We start from the raw sequence: 23,474 nt of genomic DNA, 5'->3' as shown, positions 1-23,474 counted from the left end.
GCCTTAGGATTTCCCCATGCCATGTTGGACCCCCTCAACTTATCCTACCAATTTACCTCTCTCTCAACTGCATTTCTGCGAGGTAAATCTATATAATAAAATGTAACATTCTGCATTTGAAGTCCAGATGCTTTACATTGCTATAGCAAAGTGATCAACAAGGAATACAATATTATTGTTGCTTTATTAGCATTGTGCAATAAATCAGTATTTTTTGTCAATTTGGAAAGGGAGAGCACAAAGACTGAGAAAGGAAGACTTACAGTTACTCCCAGTACTACTGGTAGGAGACTCAAACACAGTAGCTAAATTACATCGCAAGGTAATGTTGCATTTTACTCAACAAATGTTAAGTAAATTGTGTAAACTGTAGAGTAAATTATTCAAATAACCCCAAACTTTAGCTGGAGCGCTGGGAGGGGTAGCTGCAATTAGCATTTATAATGGGCACATGACCAGACTAGAATTAGAAATACTCTGCATGAGGTAAAACGTCCTGCTGCACAATTTTCATTATATTTCCCGCTACATAGTTTATAACAACTCTTCTCTCCAATGATTGACTAAAACTACATACAATCACTTTATGGTACTTTTCTGTTTAGAACAGCAACATGCAAAGTGAATTACATATTGTTAGACATTGCAGCTCCACACTCTGAAACATATGACCGACTGTGGCCTGATCTGAACCATCTGCTCTTCCATGCTGGCCTGCAGGTTGCAATGTCATACCCTGTATCTCCCCCTGGGGGTCCTTGTAAAACCACTTGAGCGCAGCCTCGTGAGTTCCGGGCAGAGCCACACTCTTTCCTCGTTGCTCCAGACTCTTGGCCGATAGCCTGTTGTCGTCAAGAGCATTATCCTGCAGGTACGCCACCATCTTCTCAGCTTCCTGAGCATACATGCAAAGGAAAACTATTTAGCAGCAGTCAAAAACACAAGAGCAGATTTTATGGTCATTAGTACACATAACACAACCATGCCTGTAAATACTGAATAAATCCATCAGCTCTATAAATGATGGCTACTATGTTTTTGACCTACTTCGAGCTGATTTTCAATAGTGTTCCAGACCTTGGTTCTATCCAACTATCTTACCTACTCCAGGTTTTACTACAATTAGCCACAGTGCATAGATAATAAGCTTAGGTATGTTTTATTAAACTCAGGAACACATTAAAATGCTATGCAACGGAAGACTTATTTCCATCTCTGAAATGTACCTCAACTTACTGCAGTAACATAAAAACGGAGTGACAACCCCAGTGCATGTGATATGAACTATCATTGGTGGCCATAACAATAGACATGCGACTAGCTGGTGACTGCTGCTAAACACCAAAAAGGTTCGACAGCGGTCAAGCTAAGGTACTTTTACGACCTGAAAAACAAAACAAGAACCAGGGGTCACAAGTGGAGATTAAATAAATAGGCATTTAGAAAAGAAAATAGGCGGCACTTTTTTTTTTTTTTTTTTTTTTTTTTAAAAACCCTTCGCGGTCCTTACAATTTTCCCTTTCCAGTCCGATATTGGACCCTGTCCAAAATCAAAAAGATGTTAAGCACAGGTCTCTATTGGCTTATTAGTTACTTAGTTGTAGAAAAAACTATTTGTAAAAGACTTGCTATGTCGGAAGAATCATTACCACCAGCACAGCACTTCGGTACGCCGTCTCAGATTCTGACTGTACAACAAATATGACAAGCAGCGGGAAAGTTAGGATTAATTCATAGTTATGTTTTTAAAAAATGGTTTGTTAATTAACTTTGAGCTTTTTGGCACACTGGCCCATTTTTCTGGATTCATGAAAACGGAAGAAATGTGCACTATGTATTATTATACTAGTTAAATGTAACCGTCCCAGTCGGGCCTGTGGTTCATCATAACTACCGGCCAAACTGCGCTCTCTACCGGCCCTGGGCCAACGGGCCATAATTAATGTCGAACCCTGCTATGTTGAATCTCCTTTCAAATAAAACCAACACTTCCTTTCTGTTGGGCGATGTTCACTATAAACACCCAACTGGCTGCTGACAGTGAGGGAGCGCTTCGCGCACACAGGGCTCAATTACATACTTAAATAGCAATAGTGGTTCTGCAGTCTGTAGGCTAACAAGAAATCATTGTATGATGTTGCTTCTATTAAAAATGTGAAGTACTTACTAGGCACATTTAATTTCTGGAGTTTAAATGTTCAGTGTTTGTAGTTTAATCAGTTCAGTGTGTTTTATCCAAAGTTTATGTTTTTAAATAATAGCATTACTGAGTTGAGCAGGCAGCTGTGCTGCCCTACTTAAGAGAGTGAAATCACTGCGCTGGAGCTTGCAATGCTTTGTGTTTTTTCACAGACTAATTAGTTGAAGAACTCCTTTGCTGAGTAATTGCATTAGCCTACGCATGTACACCGCTTATTAGGCTAATAAAGCAAAAGCATGGTATTATTAGGATAACAAAAATGGAATTGCAGGAATAAATAAATAGAAACAAACAAATAAATCCCTAACTCCTGGGATTGGGAAGTGTCTGGAATTGGATTCCCTACTCCAGACCTGTTGAGTGTGTTCGTATCATATACCGAGAGCCCATCAACAAGCTGTCTGGCAGCTGATTAACATGAACAGACGACTGCACTAAACACTAACATGTAAGCATTTTGCTAAAAGTTGATACTGCACAAGACGCGCACAGCATTTTAAAATGTCCAGCTCAAGTGTTAACTGATATCATTCGAATTTATTGAATAACATTGAATGTTTTTTTTTTTCATTTTAACACTGTTCCGCATGTTACCTGATATTTTTTTTTTTAATGCCTGTATTTGCAAATTTTAAATTGTTTTTATGCAAAACGCTACGCTCTATTCTCGCTACACTTCTACATTTGTTGGAAGAAACTAGAACCTTAGTTTTGTTTTACAAAAGCATAACCTGTTTTTGGACTCTTGGGCCCTACTTATTGGTCTGGATTTAGAAAATTTTGCATATCATTTTTTGTTATTTTATTTAAATTAATTTAACAGTAATTGGCTGAGCTCTAGCACCTCCTCCTTCTGAGCCAGCACATCGAGGCTTGTTTATTTTATTTTTTTAATGACATGCTTAATTTTTATAACTAAGTCCTATTCATTCATTTAAAAATACAGAACATACCCTTGTGTATGGGCTGCATTGTTTACTAATCAGGATGTAGTTTTACTGAAACCTGTGATAAAACGCAGGTAGGTCCAGACACACACAGTACCAGTCAAAAGTTTGAGCACACTTGCTGGAAACCGTTTTTCCATTTTTTTCATAATTGACAATGTTTTACGTTGTATACATTTCTGTAAATACTTGAAAATGAAAACATACAAAACAAAACATAAGGCGTATCAAAGCAATGTTCAAGAAAATTGAAAAAATTGTCTCTAAATCTTGGATTTCTCAAAATAGCCATCCTTTGCCTTAACAGCCTCACAAACTCAAGGCATTAGGTTAACAAGTTTCAACCGACATGTCTTCCCAGCTCCTCTGCAGCAATTCCCAGAGATGTAGGGCACTTGTGGGTAGCTTTGTTTTGACTTCTGTCCAGTTCATCCCATACAAGTTCTATGGGATTGAGGTCTTGAGAATGGGCAGGCCAGGTCATTAGATTGAGTTGTCCTTCACTTTCTTCCTTCGCCAGATAGTTGTTGCACAACTTTGAGGTGTGTTTCGGGTCATTATCTTGCTGAAGAATGAAGGACTGCCCAACTAGCCGTAATCCTGATGGAATGGCATGCCTCTGAAGTATGCTTCGTAGCCATGCTGGTTGAGCTTGTCATGGACTTAGTAAAGATCACCAACTCTGTCACCAGCAAAGCAACCCCAGACCATGACACTGCCTCCTCCATGCTTGACAGTAGGAACCACACACGCAGAACTCATGTGCTCCCTCTCTGTGTCTTACAAATACTCGGCGGTTGGACCCAAATATTTCACATTTTGAAATATCTGGCCCAGGCAAGTCTCTTCCTCTTATTCTGCAATCTTAATGGTTTCTTTGCAGCAATTGTTCCAGCAGGCCAGCTTCACGCAATCTCCTCTGAACAGTTGATGTTGAAACATCTGTACTTCTAGTAGCATTTAGCTGAGCTTGTATTTCAGGGGGCAGTTAAATCGCCGGTTTCGCAGACTTGTGACTCGAATGAGCTTGTTCTTTGATTCTGAGGTCACCCTTGGCCTACGTGACCTTGTTCAGTCCTCATGAGTGCCAGTTTCCTCAAATCGTTTGATGGTCTTGGCCACAGCAGTTACAGACACTTGCAAAGTTCTTGCCATTTGTCTTAAAGATTTACATCTATAATTACATTATCTTTGCTTAACCGAGCGTATTTTGCCATTTTCTGCTCCCTTACATTCAGGAACAACAAACTTGTGCCTATGCTACCTATATTTATAGTAATCATGGACTCTCACCTTTTAACAATAACTGGTGACAAAAGGTTAATTAGGTAACATGCTAGCTAACTCAGAGAACATCTAACAAAGACACTTATACTTAGGGCAGTGTTCTATCACTGTGTTATACACATTTCAGACTTTTAACTGACTTGGGCTTCAGACAGAAATCCCCTTGCTTTAGGTGACCATTTCATTGAAATTGACAAGATTTACATTTTCATTTAAAATTTAATTTTTTTTGCAATTCATTTATGATTATCAACTTATATAAGTACACGTATATGCTGCACCTTTAGATCATTTTGGCAGTGTCATGGTTTTCTTTCCACTGCAGAATCAATCTTCTATATAGTGCCTTTCATAGTGGACTACCATCACGAAACACTTTACAAGATGCAGTAACAACAAATGATAAAGTGAAACTGCCGGTAGACAGTGCTAGAAGTATATGTCAATATAAATGCCTTCCTGACCAGCCGCAGCTTGTGTAACTAGAGCTGCAGTTTTGTTGAAGCAGACACCCTGGGATCCTTCAAGAAGCTGCTTGATGAGAATCTGGGATCAATAAGCTACTAACAACTAAACGAGCAAGATGGGCCGAATGGCCTCCTCTCATTTGTAAACTTCCTTATGTTCTTGTACTATTAAGCAGGATTGTACAGCTATGACTGTTTAAAAAAAAACAGGTTTCTTTTAGTTTTTTTTTTTTTTTTTTTTTTTATCTGGGACTACCTATGGTAATATTGGATCGATTCAGACAATAAAACTCAAATCACAGCAAGACGAATCCTTCTCTTTAAAATAATCTATGTATTATTTTATTAACTGTTATTAATACTGTATTTCAATATATTTTAAAAAGATAGCAAACAGCGACTGTGACAATCACAGCCATATTTTTGTTTCTAATTAGAACCTCTGTCCCATCAAACATGAAACAAAAAATGAAATGAAGTAAAAAAAAAAAGTCTGTATCGATTAATCTACCAGCACACATTCAAAGTAATCATGCTGGCATGGTCTTACAGAAGTACATTTTTCAAAGCCTTCGCCACCATGGCGAATTTAGTGAAAATGAATCGAGCCACACAGGTAAAGATCTCTTGTGTGACGTGGCGAGCAGCTAGCAGGAACGTAGTCCCTACAACAGATGTATGTAAAGATGTAGTAACACACAGAGGGATACAGGTGCCTCCATATATGTTAATACTCTCAATAACGAACAGCTAAAAATGTATTTACCAAGCTTCACCACAGCTGGATGAATGAGTCTTTAGATAAAGAATGTATTAATTTAGTCTGATTTTCAGGTTTTACCCGCTTTCACACTCTCTCCCCCCTGAATACTTTTTTTCTGCATTCAAAACCCAAACACTCCCTAAACAGGCACATACTGTATATGAATAAACACGCGGTTGTCCGTGGTTCAAATGCAACAGAGCAGAACTGGCGCCAATGACGGCAAGCTGATTTACCTTTTAGAAAAATGAGACAGTGTAAAATAAATTAATTTTTTATATATACATTTCAAAATTATAGTAATACAGCTAATGTTTTTGCTTTTTTTGCACACTTCCCAGTTTTTTGTTTATGAGTGTGTGTTTATGAAAAGAGCATTTAGATGTAACAGTCGATCGTTTCTCTTTGTAAAACAGCACAGAGTAAATATGTTTAGTTTTCCTGTATGTTGTGTGCGCAATTATACTTGCAACTGCACTACAAAATAAAACTTGATTGGAACTTGATGCCTCCATATACAGTATGTGTGCGAGTGAGTGGGTGAGTAAGAGAAAGAAAGAGGGGAGAGAGATAGATGTCGTCAAAAGTTTGCATACCCCAATGTGTGAAAATATAAATACGTTGGGGATTTAAACTGTTGACAACAAAACTTTGTGCTTAAGCATTTGTTTATTTCTTTGTAAATAAAACCCTGACTTCCACCTGAATATTTATTTTTTCTTGATTACATATTTGAAAAATCCGCCCAATTTCACCAATTTTTAAAAAGCATTCACCCAAATTTGGAAATAATTTTTCCGGTGAAATTGACTCCCTAATTATCGGGCAGGGGTTCTCAACCAGAGGGTCCGCGGCCCCCTAGGGGGCTTTGAGGAAGTTTCAAGGGGTTTGCCAAAAATAAACCAGAGAGTATGTTATTTTCCCTGCATGCTTATGACACATTAAAACCAATTAGCTTCAGAGCATGCGCAGAAATGAATACGTTCTCAGGCTACGCAACACATGCTTGGGTTATGGTGTAATAGAGCTACTTCAGCAGGAGCACGACAGATTACAAAGCAGAGGAAAAATCACTGGAAACACACACAATAAATACCAGATATGGATACATTTTTTATTCCACCATCAGCATCAAAACAACAAAACCCAGAATGATGATACAGAACTTCCTTCAACAAGTTCAACTGTAAGGGCTGAAGAACAGCGAGGAAGTGTTGTGTATTCATCCAAACACACACACACACACACACAGCTAAACAAGTCAACTAGTTAACAAGCTCCTAAACCAGCCTTACCTGCTCCAGGTGCTTCATCCCTTCGTCGTCATCAATGTCAGGGAGCAGCCCCATGTTTGTGTGGGGCAGGGCCATCCCTGCAGGGAATGGGATTGGTGTGAAAGCAGGAGCTAGTTGTTTCTGTTGAGCTGTCAGGACAGGGGGCAACATTTCTGGATGAATCTTTGTCACTGTAAACAAATCCAATAAAGGAAGGAGGAGAAAATAAAAGTATGTTGGTAATAAAATTAGAACTCATCCTTACCATGCGCTTGTAAAAATGCAAGTGTAACATACCGACAGAATGCTTCTTTATGTCCTGCTTGATACTTCCCAAATCTGGTGCTAAAGAATGTCCTTACACATTTTAATGAATCACAACTGTATAACTGTTTTGGTGGGTTTTTGTAGGACATTATTACACCCCTGCCAGGGATATACATCCTTAAATACAGGACACAAAGAAAAAGTTCTCTCTACATTTAACACAGCTTCTAAAAAGTCGTCCCCCCCCCCCCCATTTTGGGCCCCAGTGCTCACACTCCCACAGCCCAAAGCAGACAGCACACAGCTCCCCATTCTGTACCTTGGCTGATGTTGGAGACAGGAGTGGTGCGTGCTGGATTGAGCTCAGGGCCAGGCAGTCTCTCCACTCTCTCGGGGAGGCTCTGTGTTGGTCGCTCTGGCAGGGGGGGGGGTGATGGTTCACGAGCCTTGGGCTCGACGGGGAGGGAGGGGGCAGACACATCAGCGTTGTCAGACTTCTCTGCATCTGCCAGACCACATTATACAGACACACAAACATATACCCATATTAATCAGAAGTCAAAGGGTTGTGTGATCAGGGGCTAGAAAGCAGGGTCACTCCCCTGCTCAGTAACTCACCTTCCTTTCTCTCAGTCTCCTTCCTGGCAGTCTGGGCAGGCTCCTTGTTCTCTTCTGGGTCGCTCTCTTCCTGCTCCGATTGATCCTCACCCTCCTCGGACGGCCTGAAGTCTAGTTCCTGCTCCTCTGGGATTGGCTCCTTGGAAGCTTTCTGAGGAAACAGAGAGCATCTACAGTGGGTGCAGGAAACTAACGCTACACATACACACATTTGCATTTCTATATTTGTGGGGACTGCTCATTGACTCACTATATTTTTATTTACTATCTCTAACTCCAGTCAGACAAAACTCCACACAGGCTGAATGTCAACAACAAACAAATATTCAGGCAGTTTTTTTTTTTAGGCATATTTAGTTCTTAAATATATTTTATAAAAGTAGGGACACCCCCACACGTTGTTTTTTCAGGAGTTACAATCTATGTGGGGACACAAATTTTGTCCGCACACTGATAGAAATACCTACCCACACACACATGCCCTAGCTGCGGCTAAGCTGTGACTTAACAAGAGATTTCATATCTATCGTAATAACACACAAAGGCCACATTCCATCTTTGGTTATGAACTGATCCGTGGAGTGACTGAACCCCATATATTCAGAGAGTCAGAGCCTCAACAAACACTGATGACACAAGGTCAGAAATGAACAAAACTGTGGTACTAGTCCAAAGGACTAACAGCTTTTGAAAGGTGCTAGTCCTGATGTTAACGTACGAGTCCTTATGTGAAGTTCATGAATTGGCATCAACAGTTGGGGTCCATAAAAATATTAGGCTTAATTTTATTTTCCCAAAAAAAAAAATAAATGGATTATTTTTATTATTAATTTATTTCCTAAGGCATCTTAAACAAACGCTCCTACTGATCTTTCACCTCGTTACTGAGCGTACTGTGTGCAGAGAAACTGACAGAGGAAAAAAAATTCACCTTGTCGACCATGAAGCTCCATCTGAAATTGACACCGATGGCACAAATAAAAGGCTTGTTTCATTGTTCATTACATGTGTTGCTATTTACAGAAATGCTGGCTGGTTTGTGGAGTTGGGGGTTACAGCATGTGATAGATTAAATAACTATGAATTACTCTACAATAACTAATGCACTCAGAGCAAAAGGTCTTCACTAAAGCTCCAATTTAAAAAAACTGCGTTTCAATTTAGCAGTGGGAGAAAACCTCTTCAGAAAGTACAGTAGAATCTGCCAGAACTGACGGACGCTGAATCTACTAATGAGAGCATAACAAATACAAAAGAAACAAGGGAAGCACTGATCTTTAAGAAAGCTGGGAGACTTTATATAAATGGATTTGAATATGCAAGGATTGCCTTCCGGTATATATATCTGGAAATGATTATTTTTTCCCCATAATTTAAATACTGGTACGCAAGAGATACAGTTTTGTAATTAAAATGATATTAATATAGGTATAAGAAAAGGGTGTTTTAAATAATTTTAGCTTCCAATAACTTAATAATGTAAACACCAAGCTACAGACAGCGAGTCCCAAACTTTAAAACGTGTTACTGTTTATAGGTAAGAACAATTCTGATAATGTTCATTATGGCAATTGTTTAATAGTTTTAAAATGTTTAGTAAAACATGACTGCTTATTATCATTATTATTTTATTTATTTTTTTCATCATGACCCGGTGTCGTGTGGGTCGGCTACATGATTCCACACTGCTTATTATCATTATTATTATTATTTTTCCACACTGCTTTCTGAAGAACCACGGTCGACCTGGGTGACAGAAGCAAGTGCGCCACGCCCCGGAAGCAGATTGATAGATGCTTCCACCCAATTGTTAACTGCAGCGTGGTTTGTTACATCGCCTGCTTACGAACCCCATCGTGCATTGTGTCTCGCTCAATCCGGGTCAAAGCTTGTCCAGCAACACTAGATAGGTCTGTGACCCGGGTAGGAGCGCCAGTGTGAAAGGGGCTATAGAAACATACCATCTAAAAAACAAATTACCACTTCAACCCCCCACCCAAATTAAAGAATTACATTTTCATACACTTTTTTGAAAAAACCTAAAAAAAAAAAAAAAAAAAAGGAAAAAAGACACAGTCCCTAGCTCTTACCAACTTAACTAATGTCTGCTATGTTTAAACTTCAAATGAGACAGATTCAACAATGCGCTCTTGATAATCTGATGTCATGCTCAGAAAAAAAAGTCACAATGCACTCGATTCAGAGCACCCCAAGCATGTCTATACAAGCGGTTCAACACAGTAACATGGTCTGAGGTACCATATGATAACACACACAACCCTACAAATTACACAGCCCAAAAAACAAAGTTAAAATAACTATTCTCTCACTCTGTCCATGGACCCTACTTAAAATTAGTAGTTTTAGTCACATTATTCTCAAACTGTATTCCATAAAACCTCAATTACGTCACCAGCTGGGTTAAGAATGTACTATATGCAGGGCCCTACCAAACACATTTTCATAAAATTTCAGTCAGAACATTTTAAAAATATTAATTTCAGTTTTAGCCATTTAAATCTTAAATTTCACAGTGGTGTAACAAAACATTAACAAAATTAAAGCCCTGAAGTTAGCAAAAGGACGTGACTAACAAAGTAGAAACGCTAAAAGAGAATGAAACTGAAACCCAGAGGATCACTCTGTGATTCTTGCATTTCTTATTGTTATTGAAAAAAAAAAAAAACGGTTCTGGTTTTAAACCTCATCATTGTATGCAACAGTAACTCAAACTGTTCTGAAATGCTGTTGTTCTTTATTGCCTGTCTTTCCGGTGTGAATACCTGTCCATATTTAGACACAGCTCTGAGCTAGAGATGGGCTTGTAGCGGGATAATACATCCAGGCTAAAAACTATAAAACGTTAAGTCTCTAGAAATTAGACATTTATTTATTTATTTAGTTTTGTCCTGTAGTGCTTTATGTATTTTTCTGCTTATACGACTACTTGCTATATATTTGGCTTCCTGTCCCGAATGCCTGTGTCTACCAGTTAGGCAGTAGAGTCCAGTTACTGGATGTTGTCAAGTGTCAATCAATAAATCCTGCCCAGTTCATGATGAGCTTTCTTTTTGAAATTGAATGAATTTCACGGTCTGTGTCACTTTTTCATAGCTTGAAAGGGGTAGGGCCCTAATTATAGGGTAACAGAGGTTTACCTGATACAGATATTTATCCAGACACACACAGCTACATGAGCTAACCAGTTACTGAGCTCATAAACCAGCCTTACTTGCTCCAGGTGCTCTGTTTGAACACCACGGTGCACAATTAATATTGAGCAGTACAAAAACATAAGCGGTAACCCTCTAAAAACAACTCACAAAAAAAAAAAAAAAAAAAAAAAAAAGATGATCTTGGTAATGTGTGACTACAATAGGAAACGCACACAAAAGCAGCCGGGGAACCAAAACAGTAATACAGAAGTCTCCTTCAGCTTTGTCTAAATGTATGTTAAACTTAACTTAGTTTCTTTAGTATTACTGAAAATTTAATGTGTGTTTGAAGTTACGGATGTATAATACATTCACATTACCACAATAATAATGCAACGTACATCATAGACAGGTCTCGGTGCATCCTAAGCATATGGAAATGGAATTACAGTATTATAAGTATAGGTGCTGTTATTACTGTTTGCTTATATTAATTCTGGTAATACATATACAGAGTTTATGAAGATATTTGACCACATTTTGCAGAAAATACTAGGAGGTATTTCGGGGCAAATGAATATTATTATTTTATTGATATATACAAGAATAAAAAAAATCATAGATTGCTGCAAAAAAGCAACTTGGCCTCCTCATGGGACATGCAAGTACGTTTTGCTAAAAAGACACTTGAACCACCTAAAGTTAAAACAACCCATATTAAAACCAAACAGTGGCATCCACTTCTTGAACATGTAGTTGCAAGCGAAGTACATTTTTCAACTATTACATTTGAATAGTACAGTATTTCAGAGGTGTTTAATATTGCACTGCTGCAGGAGGACAAAGAAGCTGTTGCTAGTTTCTAGGGCTACTTTGGACCTCTAAGCTCAAAGCAACGGTATGTGGGGAAAATGGATCTGGAAAGGGGCACATAAGTATTGGTTCCCACTGTCAACATGAAGCCATGTCCACAATCGCCCTGCGTGTAAAGATTAACGGACGACTTCTTCAATAATTTGTTTGTTGGTCAGTACAGGTGGCACCCCTTGACCCTCAGAGATGGGAAGATCGGAAGCCAACAGCTCTCTTACCTTGAGCGAGGGGAAGGTTGAGAGCTCATAGCCCCTCACCTTGAGAGACAGGAAGGCCCCGGACGAGTCGAAGGTCCCCATCTCCTCATCAGCATCCTCCAGGCACCACTCGGGCAGGCTGTCCTTCTCGTCCTCCAGACTGCCGCTGGTGGAGTGTGCCCGGCGATAACCGCGCTGCTCCTCCTCCCCTCGCGGCTCCAAGCCAAAGCGCCGCCGCTGCTCCGGGAGCTCTCTCCAGCCAGCTGACCGCGGCCCGTCTGGGGAAAGGGAGTCAGGGGTTAGAGGAGAGGAGGGGCTGCTGGACTGCAAGAGCAAATCCACAAGGACCATCCACAAACTTCATACACTTTGGTCAAGCGAGCACTGTCCTGTGTGCATTACAATAAGGCTCTAACTTAAACTGAAAATGTAAAATCTGTACCCAAATGTGTTAAGTGCTAATTTTTTTGGTTATGTTCATATCATAGTATTCCAAGTTAAGACTTGTTTTTTAAATAACCATTCTTTTTTGAGTAACTGAAGCTTTGTTTTTGTGAAAGGTATAGGAGAAAATTGTTCTTTTTTCAATGCTGTCACAACCTGGGTGAGGCTTCATTATTGGGTTTCTAAACAGCTAACTTGCTTTGGGGGCATAATCTCACAGCAATACTAAATCTCATAGCTGGATTTTCTCTTTTACAGGTCTGCTGGAACTGTAAGGATCCAGTTTGATGGATTTCATCTAAATTAAAGCAGTGGCTTTGAAACTATTTAGGACAGTTAAGTTTTGCTTTAATACCCATTGTTCAATATATTTAGGGCTCTTCATTTTCAGTTTTAATTCAACATGTGATTCCCTTTAAAAAGTTATTTTGAACCGTCTTTCTTAAACCCTTGGGGAAAGTGTTACTGTAACTTCAATGAGACGATTCTGTTTTTTAATTCAAATCAAACACAAAAAGGCAAGTAAAGTAAAAATTGACACCCCCCCCACCCCGAGATTTAAAATCATAACGGGTTGTTGCAAAAATGTTATAACCTGTTTTGTAAATAGTTCTCTTAATAACGATTTAGTTAAATCCATTTAACTTCTCTTTCAGTTCGGTTTGAATGAAATAAGGAGCTGCCTTTATCAATGAAACAGAATTTCATTCAAGTTTCAGAAGAAAAAAACTAAAGTATCTTGTTCCACAATCAACACTTTTGTAAGAGTTTACAATTAAGAAATGGAGTCAGCTCAGAACAACTTAAGGGACATCACATGATCAAAAATAAAAACCGAAAACCAAGATCCCTAAATATATTACCAAAAGATGTATACACTGATAAATTAAAATTTGGTAGCAGCAGGCCTCCTCGCACTCACTGCTCTGCTCCTCCCGAGACGTTCTCCAGTTCTCACTCTCCGATCGCGTGAACTCGTGCTTGCGGGCCGCCGCCGCTGCCACCACCACCGTCGCGCCACCCTCTTCGTAATTTGATCTAACTGAAAGACAAACAAAAAATAAATTCATTTAAACTTTGTATTAAACTACTACCAATACATATTTAATAGTGTTAAGATTAGAAATACTAAAATAAACTTAAATTCAATGACAAACTACAGGTCTCTTACTGTCTTCAAGACAAGTGGTGGTTTCTAAAAATCCCACTCAATGTGCTTTTCCACTTTGTTCAAACAAGTTCTTGAGTTTTTAAATTCTGAACTGGCTTTTTTGTACCATAAATCTATAATTAAGTATGGTTAAGTGAAACAGTTTTATGCAATGAATCAGTAATAGATACATTCAATGTTAAAATAAAAATGCTTTAGAATGTATTTGAATTAATCAGCCAATCAGCTTCTAGCTCTAGCGATGACTAAATGGACAGTAGATGCCCGCTGGAATGTCGCGGCATCACCCGTGAATCAAATTTAAAATCAATCTGCACAAGTGCCGGCTTTTTCATTTTGACTTGGAGCAAATACTAAATAAGACAATTGGTGCAAATTTATTATCTACCAAACCCAGCTAATTAATACTTTGCACTGATGAAAGCAACCAATCTGTATCCGTAACTGCCAATCACAGCCTCTCATAAGAACATAAGAAAGTTTACAAACGAGAGGAGGCCATTCGGCCCATCTTGCTCGTTTGGTTGTTAGTAGCTTATTGATCCCAAAATCTCATCAAGCAGCTTCTAGAAGGATCCCAGGGTGTCAGCTTCAACAACATTACTGGGGAGTTGATTCCAGACCCTCACAATTCTCTGTGTAAAAAAGTGCCTTCAGCTCGAGTGGCGCTCTTGCGAGACACAGATAATTCAATATTGCTCAATTCAGATAAACTAAACAGCTCTGCAAGTAAAAAAGTGGTATGTTTAATTTTTTTTTTCTCTAACTATGTATGTGATCCTTTTAGGGACTATTTTCCAAAAACTGTACTCAGCAGAAGGGTACATTACAGGTTCAAGGTAAATCTAGGTTTTAACCCTTTGTGGTCCTGTCGGACCAGAACTGACATTACAATTTTCCTTTTCCAGTCCGAAAGACGTAAAAAGACAAAAAGCACAGGTTTCTACTAGTTTTTTCTCCAGAAAAAGCTGAGAAACTTTCAATGGTTGAGTGAAACCGATAAGCGCCGAATGAAGCTTCGGGGGGGGGGGGACATCTGAGCAATACAGATAGCCCCTGTACCACTGAGATAACACAGACACAAAGGAGATCGCTGCTTCCGCATCTAGCACTCAGAGTATCGCGGACATTTTCAGAGATGTTACAGCAATAAGAGAATGACTTGGATCGCATTACTGAGGAGTTTGGTGATAAAACGAGGATCAGAGGATTTATCAGTATGCATGTCTATAAAGAGGTATGTACATCTGTTGGAAAACATGGATTGAGAATTGATTAGCAGTTTGCTACGCATGTGGACTGGCAGAGCTATACTGGTGTTTTTTTCTGAAAAGAGACTAATATTGCAGATAGCAGACTGTTTGGTTCAAATTGCATGTACTGCTTACAATTGATAGAGACGATGCGTCTACAAACTCTTGCCCAACAATGACTGCAAGCTAACGAGATAACAATGCTGTGGACCAGAAGGGGCCAGGCTGTAAGACTTTGGAATGCAAAGCATAAAGGGGCTAAAAGGCTCCCAGGGACTGGCATTGGACCCAGAGGTTCTCAGAGAGATCGAAAGAGATAATGCCACTGGGATCAAAGGGGCAGATTTATGGACCTTTTTTCTCCAGGAGTGTGAAGAATGCACCGAGTTCAGAGGTTGTCACACAAGACTACACACACACTAAATTAACAGAATAATGTGTTGTACCTTGACCATTGGTTAAGTGTCAGAGAAAGGGGAGGTGGACCATCTATACAGAAGGGTATTTAATGTCATGCAAACATTGTAATGTTGAGTGTTTTGTCCTGTACCTGGGACCAGACTCCCTGCATATTTCAATAAACCTGGCAACTGATTTAAGAAAAGGACTCTGTGCATTTTCTTGAATCTACTTACTCACCATCTATTTTTGTAAGTTACTTCAACATCGAACAAGGAGTGTGGCTTGGCTGGAGACACAACACTAAGAATTTAAACTGCGTGTAAAATAAACAGCACGTGCGAAAACAAATTAATAGACTGCAAAGGGTTAGACAATAGCGACAATGTCCTCTTGATGAAGGCTCTACCATACGGACCACTTTCATGATCGCCTTCGGCTCATTACGCATAACTCCAATCATGGTCAATTACCACATGGAATAGCCTTCGACTGGCACCATCGCTTAAATACAGAATCAGAATGTGTGAGTGGACTACACTGACTGCAAAGATTGGAGTGCAATCAAACAGCAGTGCAACAACAATCTATTAGTCCCTCATAGCCACCACTTACACACACTAACCCCCTGTCTCAGATGCTATATATCGATTATATACTAGTGTTATAAGGGTAATGAGAACTGCAGCGGCATGCTCCCAATGTGGCTTACTTTTGAGCAAGATTGTCAAGGACTGGCTGTTCTGCAAAACACTAGCAGTGTTTCAGTCATTATAGAGAAGCAGGTTTATATGAGGCGTTAAACTTCTTAGAAATAGTGCACTGATACAAAAGATGAAAATATCAATGATTCTAATTTAGAAAAATAATTAAATGACAAAAAGATTGACTGTCATTCCATTTTATGTTACAAGGTCTTCAAAAACAGAGTATGAAAAGCACCAAGACAACATGGGATAAACTGGCTCCCACCATCTCAATCGATTTATCCAAAAACTCAATGCACAGTCCATGTGTTGTAAAACAACTAGAGAACCCTGCCGAGGCAGAAAACCAAGGAGCAATAGCAAGAGGACACTGCAAATATTAAAACTAAAAAATGCAGAACCAAAAATATATCTACAGACCGCAAAACAAAAAACCTTCTTGACAAGTCCTCACACTACCACAGAGCAGCCCTGAAATAGCTTTCAACAAGCATCCACTTACGATGGCCAATGAGAGGCCATAAGCACAGCTCCTGGTGGCTTTGTGCTCGAGCGCACAGCTTCTTCAGTGTTAAGGTGAAGGGTTCATACACTTTAGAGTTTTGTAGTTGTTTTCAAGAACACTGGTAATGAAGCAGCAGTTAATGTTTTCCAAGGGAAATCTGACAGGACTCTTAGTACAGCAGCTGTAATTGGCCACCTGCAGGGAAAAGTGACCAATCCAATCAGCCTCGGAGAGATGCTGCAGTTTGAAAGAGGCCAGCGGCGAGCTCAAACTAGCAGACAGACGCAGCAGCAGAATCAGAGGACGCTCTGTATGCACCCTCGATGAAACATCAGGCTCACTTTCCCTCTGGACACGTCATCAGTTGGGTGAACCAGCACTATTTAAAATCAGAAGAAACCCCCTCCCTCCCCCAAACCCCAACAGCTGGTAAGTTACCAACAGAACAATCCGGATGGGCAAGTAAGTGTATGTGCAGCCTGTTGTATGAAGTGGAGGCATTGACAGCCAAGGGGATCATCTGCTTAACAGACCATTTCTTCAGTAAGTTGTAGTTTACCGTACCCATCATTATTGTTGTTTATATCAAAAGTTGTAGTTTATACTTTCCAAAGATTACACTTACCTAAGAAGGAAATCAAACAAGGTAACCATTACTGGAAGGTCCTGTTGTGTTTTTATTTATTTTATAGTTATGGGCTAGAAAGAAACTAGGGTCATGAGTAAGGTATTGATAGACACCGTCAAAATGTTCAGCCTGATTGAACTACTGAATACAATGTTATACTGAAAAAGTATCTGTGTAAAACAGTAAACATTTGTCTTAATATATTAAACAGATGTAAAGTCTTACAGGAAATGTACAATGTAACCATTGAAACTCAAAGTATTAATTTATCTTGTCATGCACTACAGAAGAGATTGAGAGAATGCAATGCGTTAACCCTTAAACCAGGTATATTCACATGCATCAATTAATAGACTGCACCTCTAAGCTGCAGTCTGTCAAATTGAGGACCTTAAGACAAGGCAAACAGTCTGAGTTCTGTGAAACACTCGACTTCTTTGGATGGACTTCTATGCCAAATCAGTCTATTCAATCTACACTGCCAGAAACATCTGTACTTTCAAAAGTGTTTTCCTTAAATAAAAACTGTAGAAAAATCTGTATTAAAATACTCAATTCTAAATTAGGCTCCTGCTGTTTAACGTTTTCTCTGGTATGAAGGAGAGCGCTTTTTGAAGCCAGATCCAATTTTACTTGTGATTTTAACATCATAGTTCACTATTTTTAGGTATCTGCTCTGCTGTCAATGTCATGATCCACATGTGCAGTTTGTATAGAATAGTACACCATAGACATGACCAAGCAGTTTCAGGAAAACAAGAGAAGCAAACGTTATCTCCAGATCAGGTGACCACGGTGTAGTTCGAGCATTTGGCCGTATGTAGTTTAATTAAATTGAGTTGTTCAGAAGATAGACTATTACACAATCCTATCAAAAAGAACAGAACTTCAACAAAACTCTACAGTGTGCCCAGTTTTGATTCGATCTTGTAGCTTTCTGTGTTTGCAAGATACAGTGAACGAAGCCTGTTGTGTGGTACTGCAATTGCAGAACACATTCTCAAAACACAAGTCCCACACTCAACTGGGAGAAGTGACTGGGTTTCCTAAGCTGGAAAACCTCTGGGATTGAACATGAACTGGGCTCATAAGACATAACCATTTTACTGCACTGCCTTGATGTAGAGCAGAGGCTGGATTTGTGAGTGGCAAGAAACAAAACTAAACATACAGTACTAGTGCTAAAGCAGTTTCTGTCTGGATTGTGAGGTTACAGTGAACAATCCTGAGAAAGAAAAAGCCCATGCTGTCTGCATTCACTGCTTCATGACCGCTTGCACAAAGACTTCCATTCCCCTTGGAGGCCTGTTCCCTCAAGAACCAGCACATGCACTTCATGTGATGAAGCCTGTGATCTCAAACAAATAGTTTTTATGGATAATTCTGAAAGCTAGGTCATTATTTGCTTACAAATAGCACAAAAAAGCCCTTTATCCTTTTAATGATTAATCTCCCCAAAATAGCAGTATTAGTTTGGTTTTGTTATTAAGGTAAACTGCAGTTTTTTTCTCATGGGATTCAGGCTTCATTCCAATTTGTTTTAGGCAGTTCAACAACTAGGATAAAAAAAAAAAAGAATGCAGACATCATCTGAAGATTGATTCTCGTGAAGTGTAATAATAATAATAATAGTAAAATATTGAAAACGAGACCCACGGTCTTACCTCATGCCAAATAAGTTATCTGAATATACTACTAAAAGCACAAATCAAATAGAAGGTGAAATGTATCGCATATACCTACAAGACAGCAGAGTACTCAAATGAAAGAAATGCTTTTCCACTGAGAAGGTACTGTCAGCTGAACTGTCAAACTGAATCGCATGGACTGAACCACAAAGTTCCACAAAGAATAGTTCAAGAGAATGTGACACATGCACTCATCCATTTAGTCCAGTTTAAAAAAAATATATATATAAAAAAATTAAGCAGCCCATGAAGATAGAGACAAATTAATTTGACATAGCATAGCACAAAACAGCAGACATCTTCACGTGGTATTGGAAGAGTTGTCCCCTCCCCCCAAATTTCTTTAAATGCAATGGTAGCAGTGGTCTTACTGGTGCTCCACAGGAACTGAAACAGAGCTCTGTTGTGCTTCATCCCTCGGAGGCTCACAGTAAATGAATGACTTAACAGCAATCACATCACCAACCACACATTTATAAGCTGACTTCTCTTCCCCTTGCAGGTCGGAAGCTATTGGGACTTTGGAGCAGCTGCAGACTGTCTTGCTGAAATTCACACTAGTGCCAGAAGTGAACCACCACAACACTAATGCTAAGGACAGCAGCAGGAGGTAAGGGAGTGGCAGAACAGCTTAACAACTGCTATCAAAATATGAACGATCTTTACTATCACCGATCAGAAATAGGTTAGAGGAAGATCGGTGAGCATCACAAAGAAAGTAGGCCAACAGCTCGTTTAGTAAATAAAGTTCACTACAGTAACAGTGTAACAAATTTTGAATAAAACAAGCAATCTATCCGATTGCATTACTATATGACAAGCTATCTGTGTATTTCATCATATTGGGGTGTCCTCATTTTATATGATGTCCTGACATGCGTGCCTTGAGCGTGCAATGCACTGCACTTCTCACGACATCCAAGGCTCCCATGGATCATAACAACTGATCACACCATTGTGTAATCAGTTCCTGAACTCAGCAATGGGTATGTTTTTTTATGGTGGCACAGTAAACTTTTTTTCTTGTATAATGGGGGAATAAATAAACTCGGCTAATAGAGAACTAATGGTAAAACTATCACAAATTTCCTCCCCAATGAAAATCCACCTACCACTATAAACTGTAAAACATCAGATACATAGTATTTTAATAGAAAAATGTTCCAGCAAGTGTATTTTTGTCTTGATAGAGTGTGGTTATCACATTTAAAGTTGATTTATTCACTCTGGTTTCAGATCACAAGCTGCCAGCCACAGGCACCCGAGCCGAGATGGACAGGAGAGTTTCTTCCCTTCTGATAACTCCAATGCGCCAGCGGCTGTTCACCAAAGACGGGCACTGCACCCTGCGCAGCGGCAGCCAGCGTGGCTCCCCTGCCAAAGGGCTGCTCTACCTGCGTGATATCTGGAGCACCCTGGTGGACCTGCGCTGGCGCTGGGTTCTGCTGGCCTTCTGCACCTCCTTCCTGGCCCATTGGCTCCTGTTCGCCTGTCTATGGTACCTGCTGGCCCACGTGAACGGAGACCTAGGGGTGGACCACGACCACCCCCCACAAAACCACACAGTGTGCGTCAAGTACATCACCAGCTTCACAGCCGCCTTCTCCTTCTCCCTGGAGACCCAGCTCACCATCGGCTACGGCACCATGTTTCCCAGCGGGGACTGCCCCAGCGCCATCGCCCTGCTGGCTGTGCAGATGCTCCTGGGACTCATGCTGGAGGCTTTCATTACAGGTACACAGCCAGCATCAGGGTTCAGTTCTGTCCTATATACTTTGTCGCATTTCTAGTTTTCTGCTAAATGATTATTAACCATTGAAGTTGTACCTTTCTACTAAGCTTTAGTTTAAAAATTAATTATATCCAGGTAATTACTCAGAGACTATATCAAGACAGGAAACCATAACCTGACTTGCCTCCTCAGGTCGTCAAGACGACCTATGAAACAAACTTATTAAAACAAACAGTCACTTTGCTACACAGTACTTAAAGCTATGAAAGCAAAAGTTAGCAAGTACAGACTTGTTAGAACAAAAAAAAAAAAAAAAAAAAAAAAAAAACACGAAAGACAGACAGGTTCTTCCTCAAAACCTGTCCACTTTTAAAATTGTTGGGTTTTTTTTGTTTTTTTTCTATTCCTACTAGTTTCATGACATTAGTCAGTCAAAAAGCAAACTGTTTTCAAAACTGGCTACCAATAAGGTATTTTTTTATATGGTGAATAGTAACAATTTGCTTTCATTCTTAACTTCCAGGTGCTTTTGTAGCTAAGATCGCCAGACCAAAACAGCGCGCGAGCACCATCAAGTTCAGCTCCTTTGCTGTGGTGGGGCACCATGAGGGAGAGATCTGCCTCATGTTCCGTGCAGCCAACATGCGTGCGAGTCCGCTGACCGACGTGCGAGCAAGTGCCGTGCTATACCAGGAGCGCGACAAGCAGACGCTGCACCAGACCAGGGTGGAGTTCCACCTGGACCGGCTGGGGGGGAGCGAGTGCCCCTTCTTCATCTTCCCTCTCACCTTCTACCACCCCCTCAATCGCTACAGCCCCCTCTACTCAGCCCTGCAGGAGGGCAGCCTGGCACACTTTGAGTTGGTGGTCTTCCTGTCTGCAGCCCAGGAGGGCACGGGCGAGTCTTGTCAGAAGAGGACTTCCTACACGCAAGCCGAGATCAAGATGCATCACCGCTTTGCACCCTTTCTGGAGCTGGGTGCGCCGAGCTGCTACACCGTGAACATGGGCAACTTCGACACAGTACTTCCAGACGGATCACTTTCAAAGGGAGATGGGGAGAACGACTTTATTGTTCAAAACAACAGAGATCATGCAGAGACATCTGCAGGTAATGACTGACTGTGGGAAGAGGAGAGAAAGTGGGATCAGCCTTAAAAATAGCTTTGTTTCTGATAGCCCAGCCCTATGGGATTTATAAAAAAAATTAAATAAACCTGTATTAAACTTCTTGGGAGAAATGGAGGTTGTTTTCATTTTCAGTTGTCATTTGTAGAAAAAGAAAAAACCATCATCATGTCATGTATAATAGCAACTTTTTTTCAGGTCACACAAAAGGACAAAACAGTTTTCAAGCTGTTTGTTTTTTTTGTTTTTTTTTTTTTATCTCCCTCAACTTTTTAGTTTGAGCATTTAAAAGCTTCTGTTAGGTCCTAATACAATTTTTTTGCGTAAGACAAAGGAATCTTGTAGCCTACACATGCTAATGACAATTGTGTTTCTTCATTAAGTTTATTCAAAGCCTCCTGTCTAGCTTGTTAGAGAAAAAAAGCCCAGCATCTGCTTATTACAATGTGCTGTAATAAAGTTGCTGAAAGGAATCAGCTTGCATCCAGTTGTTTCATTTCAACTAACATGTCATCTAAACTGGAGACTACTTGCTATTGTGGTAACCGTATCGGCGCCGATTCAAACCACACCTTTTCTACTTTATTTGCTAAACTCAATTTAAGACAGATTGAACATATATAGAACCCTGAGGAAGTAACCTTTAGTCTACATTTTGTGGGTGTGTATGGAGAGATTTTCTTCAAGCAGAAAAAAGTAAATTACAAAAATTAATATTTCAATATTTTCTACAGGATTTGAGGATAACATTCAAGGTCCTTTACTAGTAATAGAGACACTGTACTGACCAATCATGTTAAATTAAATCTGATCCATTTTCTAATATCAAATCTACTAATAAAACACTGTTCTGCACATTCACTTGTAGAAAGTGCTTTTACTAAACAGGCTTGATTCTGTACTCGACTTCTGACAAATCTGAATTCAGATTGGGAGTCATGCTGCTACAGCGTGAATATTGTTGAAATTTATGTGAACAAAAGATGATTGTATGGACTTTATTTATTTTTAACTATATGCGCAAACTACTTAAAAACCAAAACGCTAAGGGCAGACTTTATATAGTTAACAGGCTTCCAAGCCAAAGGCTGGGAAGCTATTATTACAGATTAAAAAAAAAAAATATATATTTTTCTTCCCAAAACTTTAAACTGCTGCTTAGAAGCTGTGTGACTGATCAGGTTCTGACTTGGCAGGTAACAAATCTGGATACATTGGCTGTCAGATGCCCCCAAATTTTTGAAATCTTCTTCTAGGGAACAGGTGAAGTGATTGATTGATTGACTTGGTATATATAAATCAGCATCCAAACCCCGCATCAAGTTTGCTAAGCAGAAGTTTCTGCAATAAATTTTAGATGTCAAAATGACTGCCACAAATCTTATCGAAACGCATACCAAACTGCTGCTGTTTGAAAACAGTTTGTCCAACAAACGCCAAACTTGGTAGTTATCGTCCCAGCAACAACGGAATACAAAATGTCGAAATGGTGATGTTTTATAAAACAAGATGGCTGCCAGGTGTATGTTTACATCTGAAATTTAAAACCGCCTCAATTGACAAACTGTTTAATTGACTAACTCAAAACTTCACAAGCATCATCCTTGACACTGTAGCAATACAACTGACTTAAGAAACCCGAGTTAAACAAGATGGCTGCCTGACATTTCTGGAAAAAAAAAAAAAACTTTCAAAATCTTCTGTAGAACTGTTGAAGTTGCTGATTTTAAACTTGGCACATTGAGAACTAAACACGCTTAGACAGGTACTG

General features: G+C 39.6%; 2 protein-coding genes across 8 annotated transcripts in view; one reads left to right on the top strand and one right to left on the bottom strand.

The window, feature by feature from the left end:
- The window catches only part of gigyf2 (GRB10 interacting GYF protein 2), a 119,358-nt gene that overhangs the window by 47,162 nt on the left and 48,722 nt on the right, over window positions 1-23,474 (bottom strand). For 5 of the 7 annotated variants that reach the window (XM_041263860.1, XM_041263864.1, XM_041263862.1 and 2 more), the window contains 6 exons: window positions 13,415-13,534; window positions 12,070-12,326; window positions 7,824-7,974; window positions 7,525-7,710; window positions 6,960-7,129; window positions 736-895 (listed from right to left, as the gene is read on the bottom strand). In XM_041263860.1, the coding sequence (XP_041119794.1) occupies window positions 736-895; window positions 6,960-7,129; window positions 7,525-7,710; window positions 7,824-7,974; window positions 12,070-12,326; window positions 13,415-13,534 (1,044 nt within the window). The remainder of the gene's footprint in view (window positions 1-735; window positions 896-6,959; window positions 7,130-7,524; window positions 7,711-7,823; window positions 7,975-12,069; window positions 12,327-13,414; window positions 13,535-23,474) is intronic. The other 2 variants (XM_041263863.1, XM_041263866.1) reach the window with 1 other exon arrangement.
- kcnj13 (potassium inwardly rectifying channel subfamily J member 13) lies at window positions 17,719-22,844 on the top strand. The gene is made up of 3 exons (XM_041263867.1): window positions 17,719-19,453; window positions 20,080-20,577; window positions 21,099-22,844. The coding sequence occupies exons 1-3, from the start codon at window positions 19,432-19,434 to the stop codon at window positions 21,695-21,697; spliced, it is 1,119 nt and encodes a 372-aa protein (XP_041119801.1). The 5' UTR covers window positions 17,719-19,431; the 3' UTR covers window positions 21,698-22,844.

The sequence above is a fragment of the Polyodon spathula genome, chromosome 11 (genome assembly GCF_017654505.1).
Source record: "Polyodon spathula isolate WHYD16114869_AA chromosome 11, ASM1765450v1, whole genome shotgun sequence".
Classification (NCBI taxonomy): Eukaryota; Metazoa; Chordata; class Actinopteri; order Acipenseriformes; family Polyodontidae; genus Polyodon; species Polyodon spathula.
This window is presented reverse-complemented; position numbering and strand designations above follow the sequence as displayed.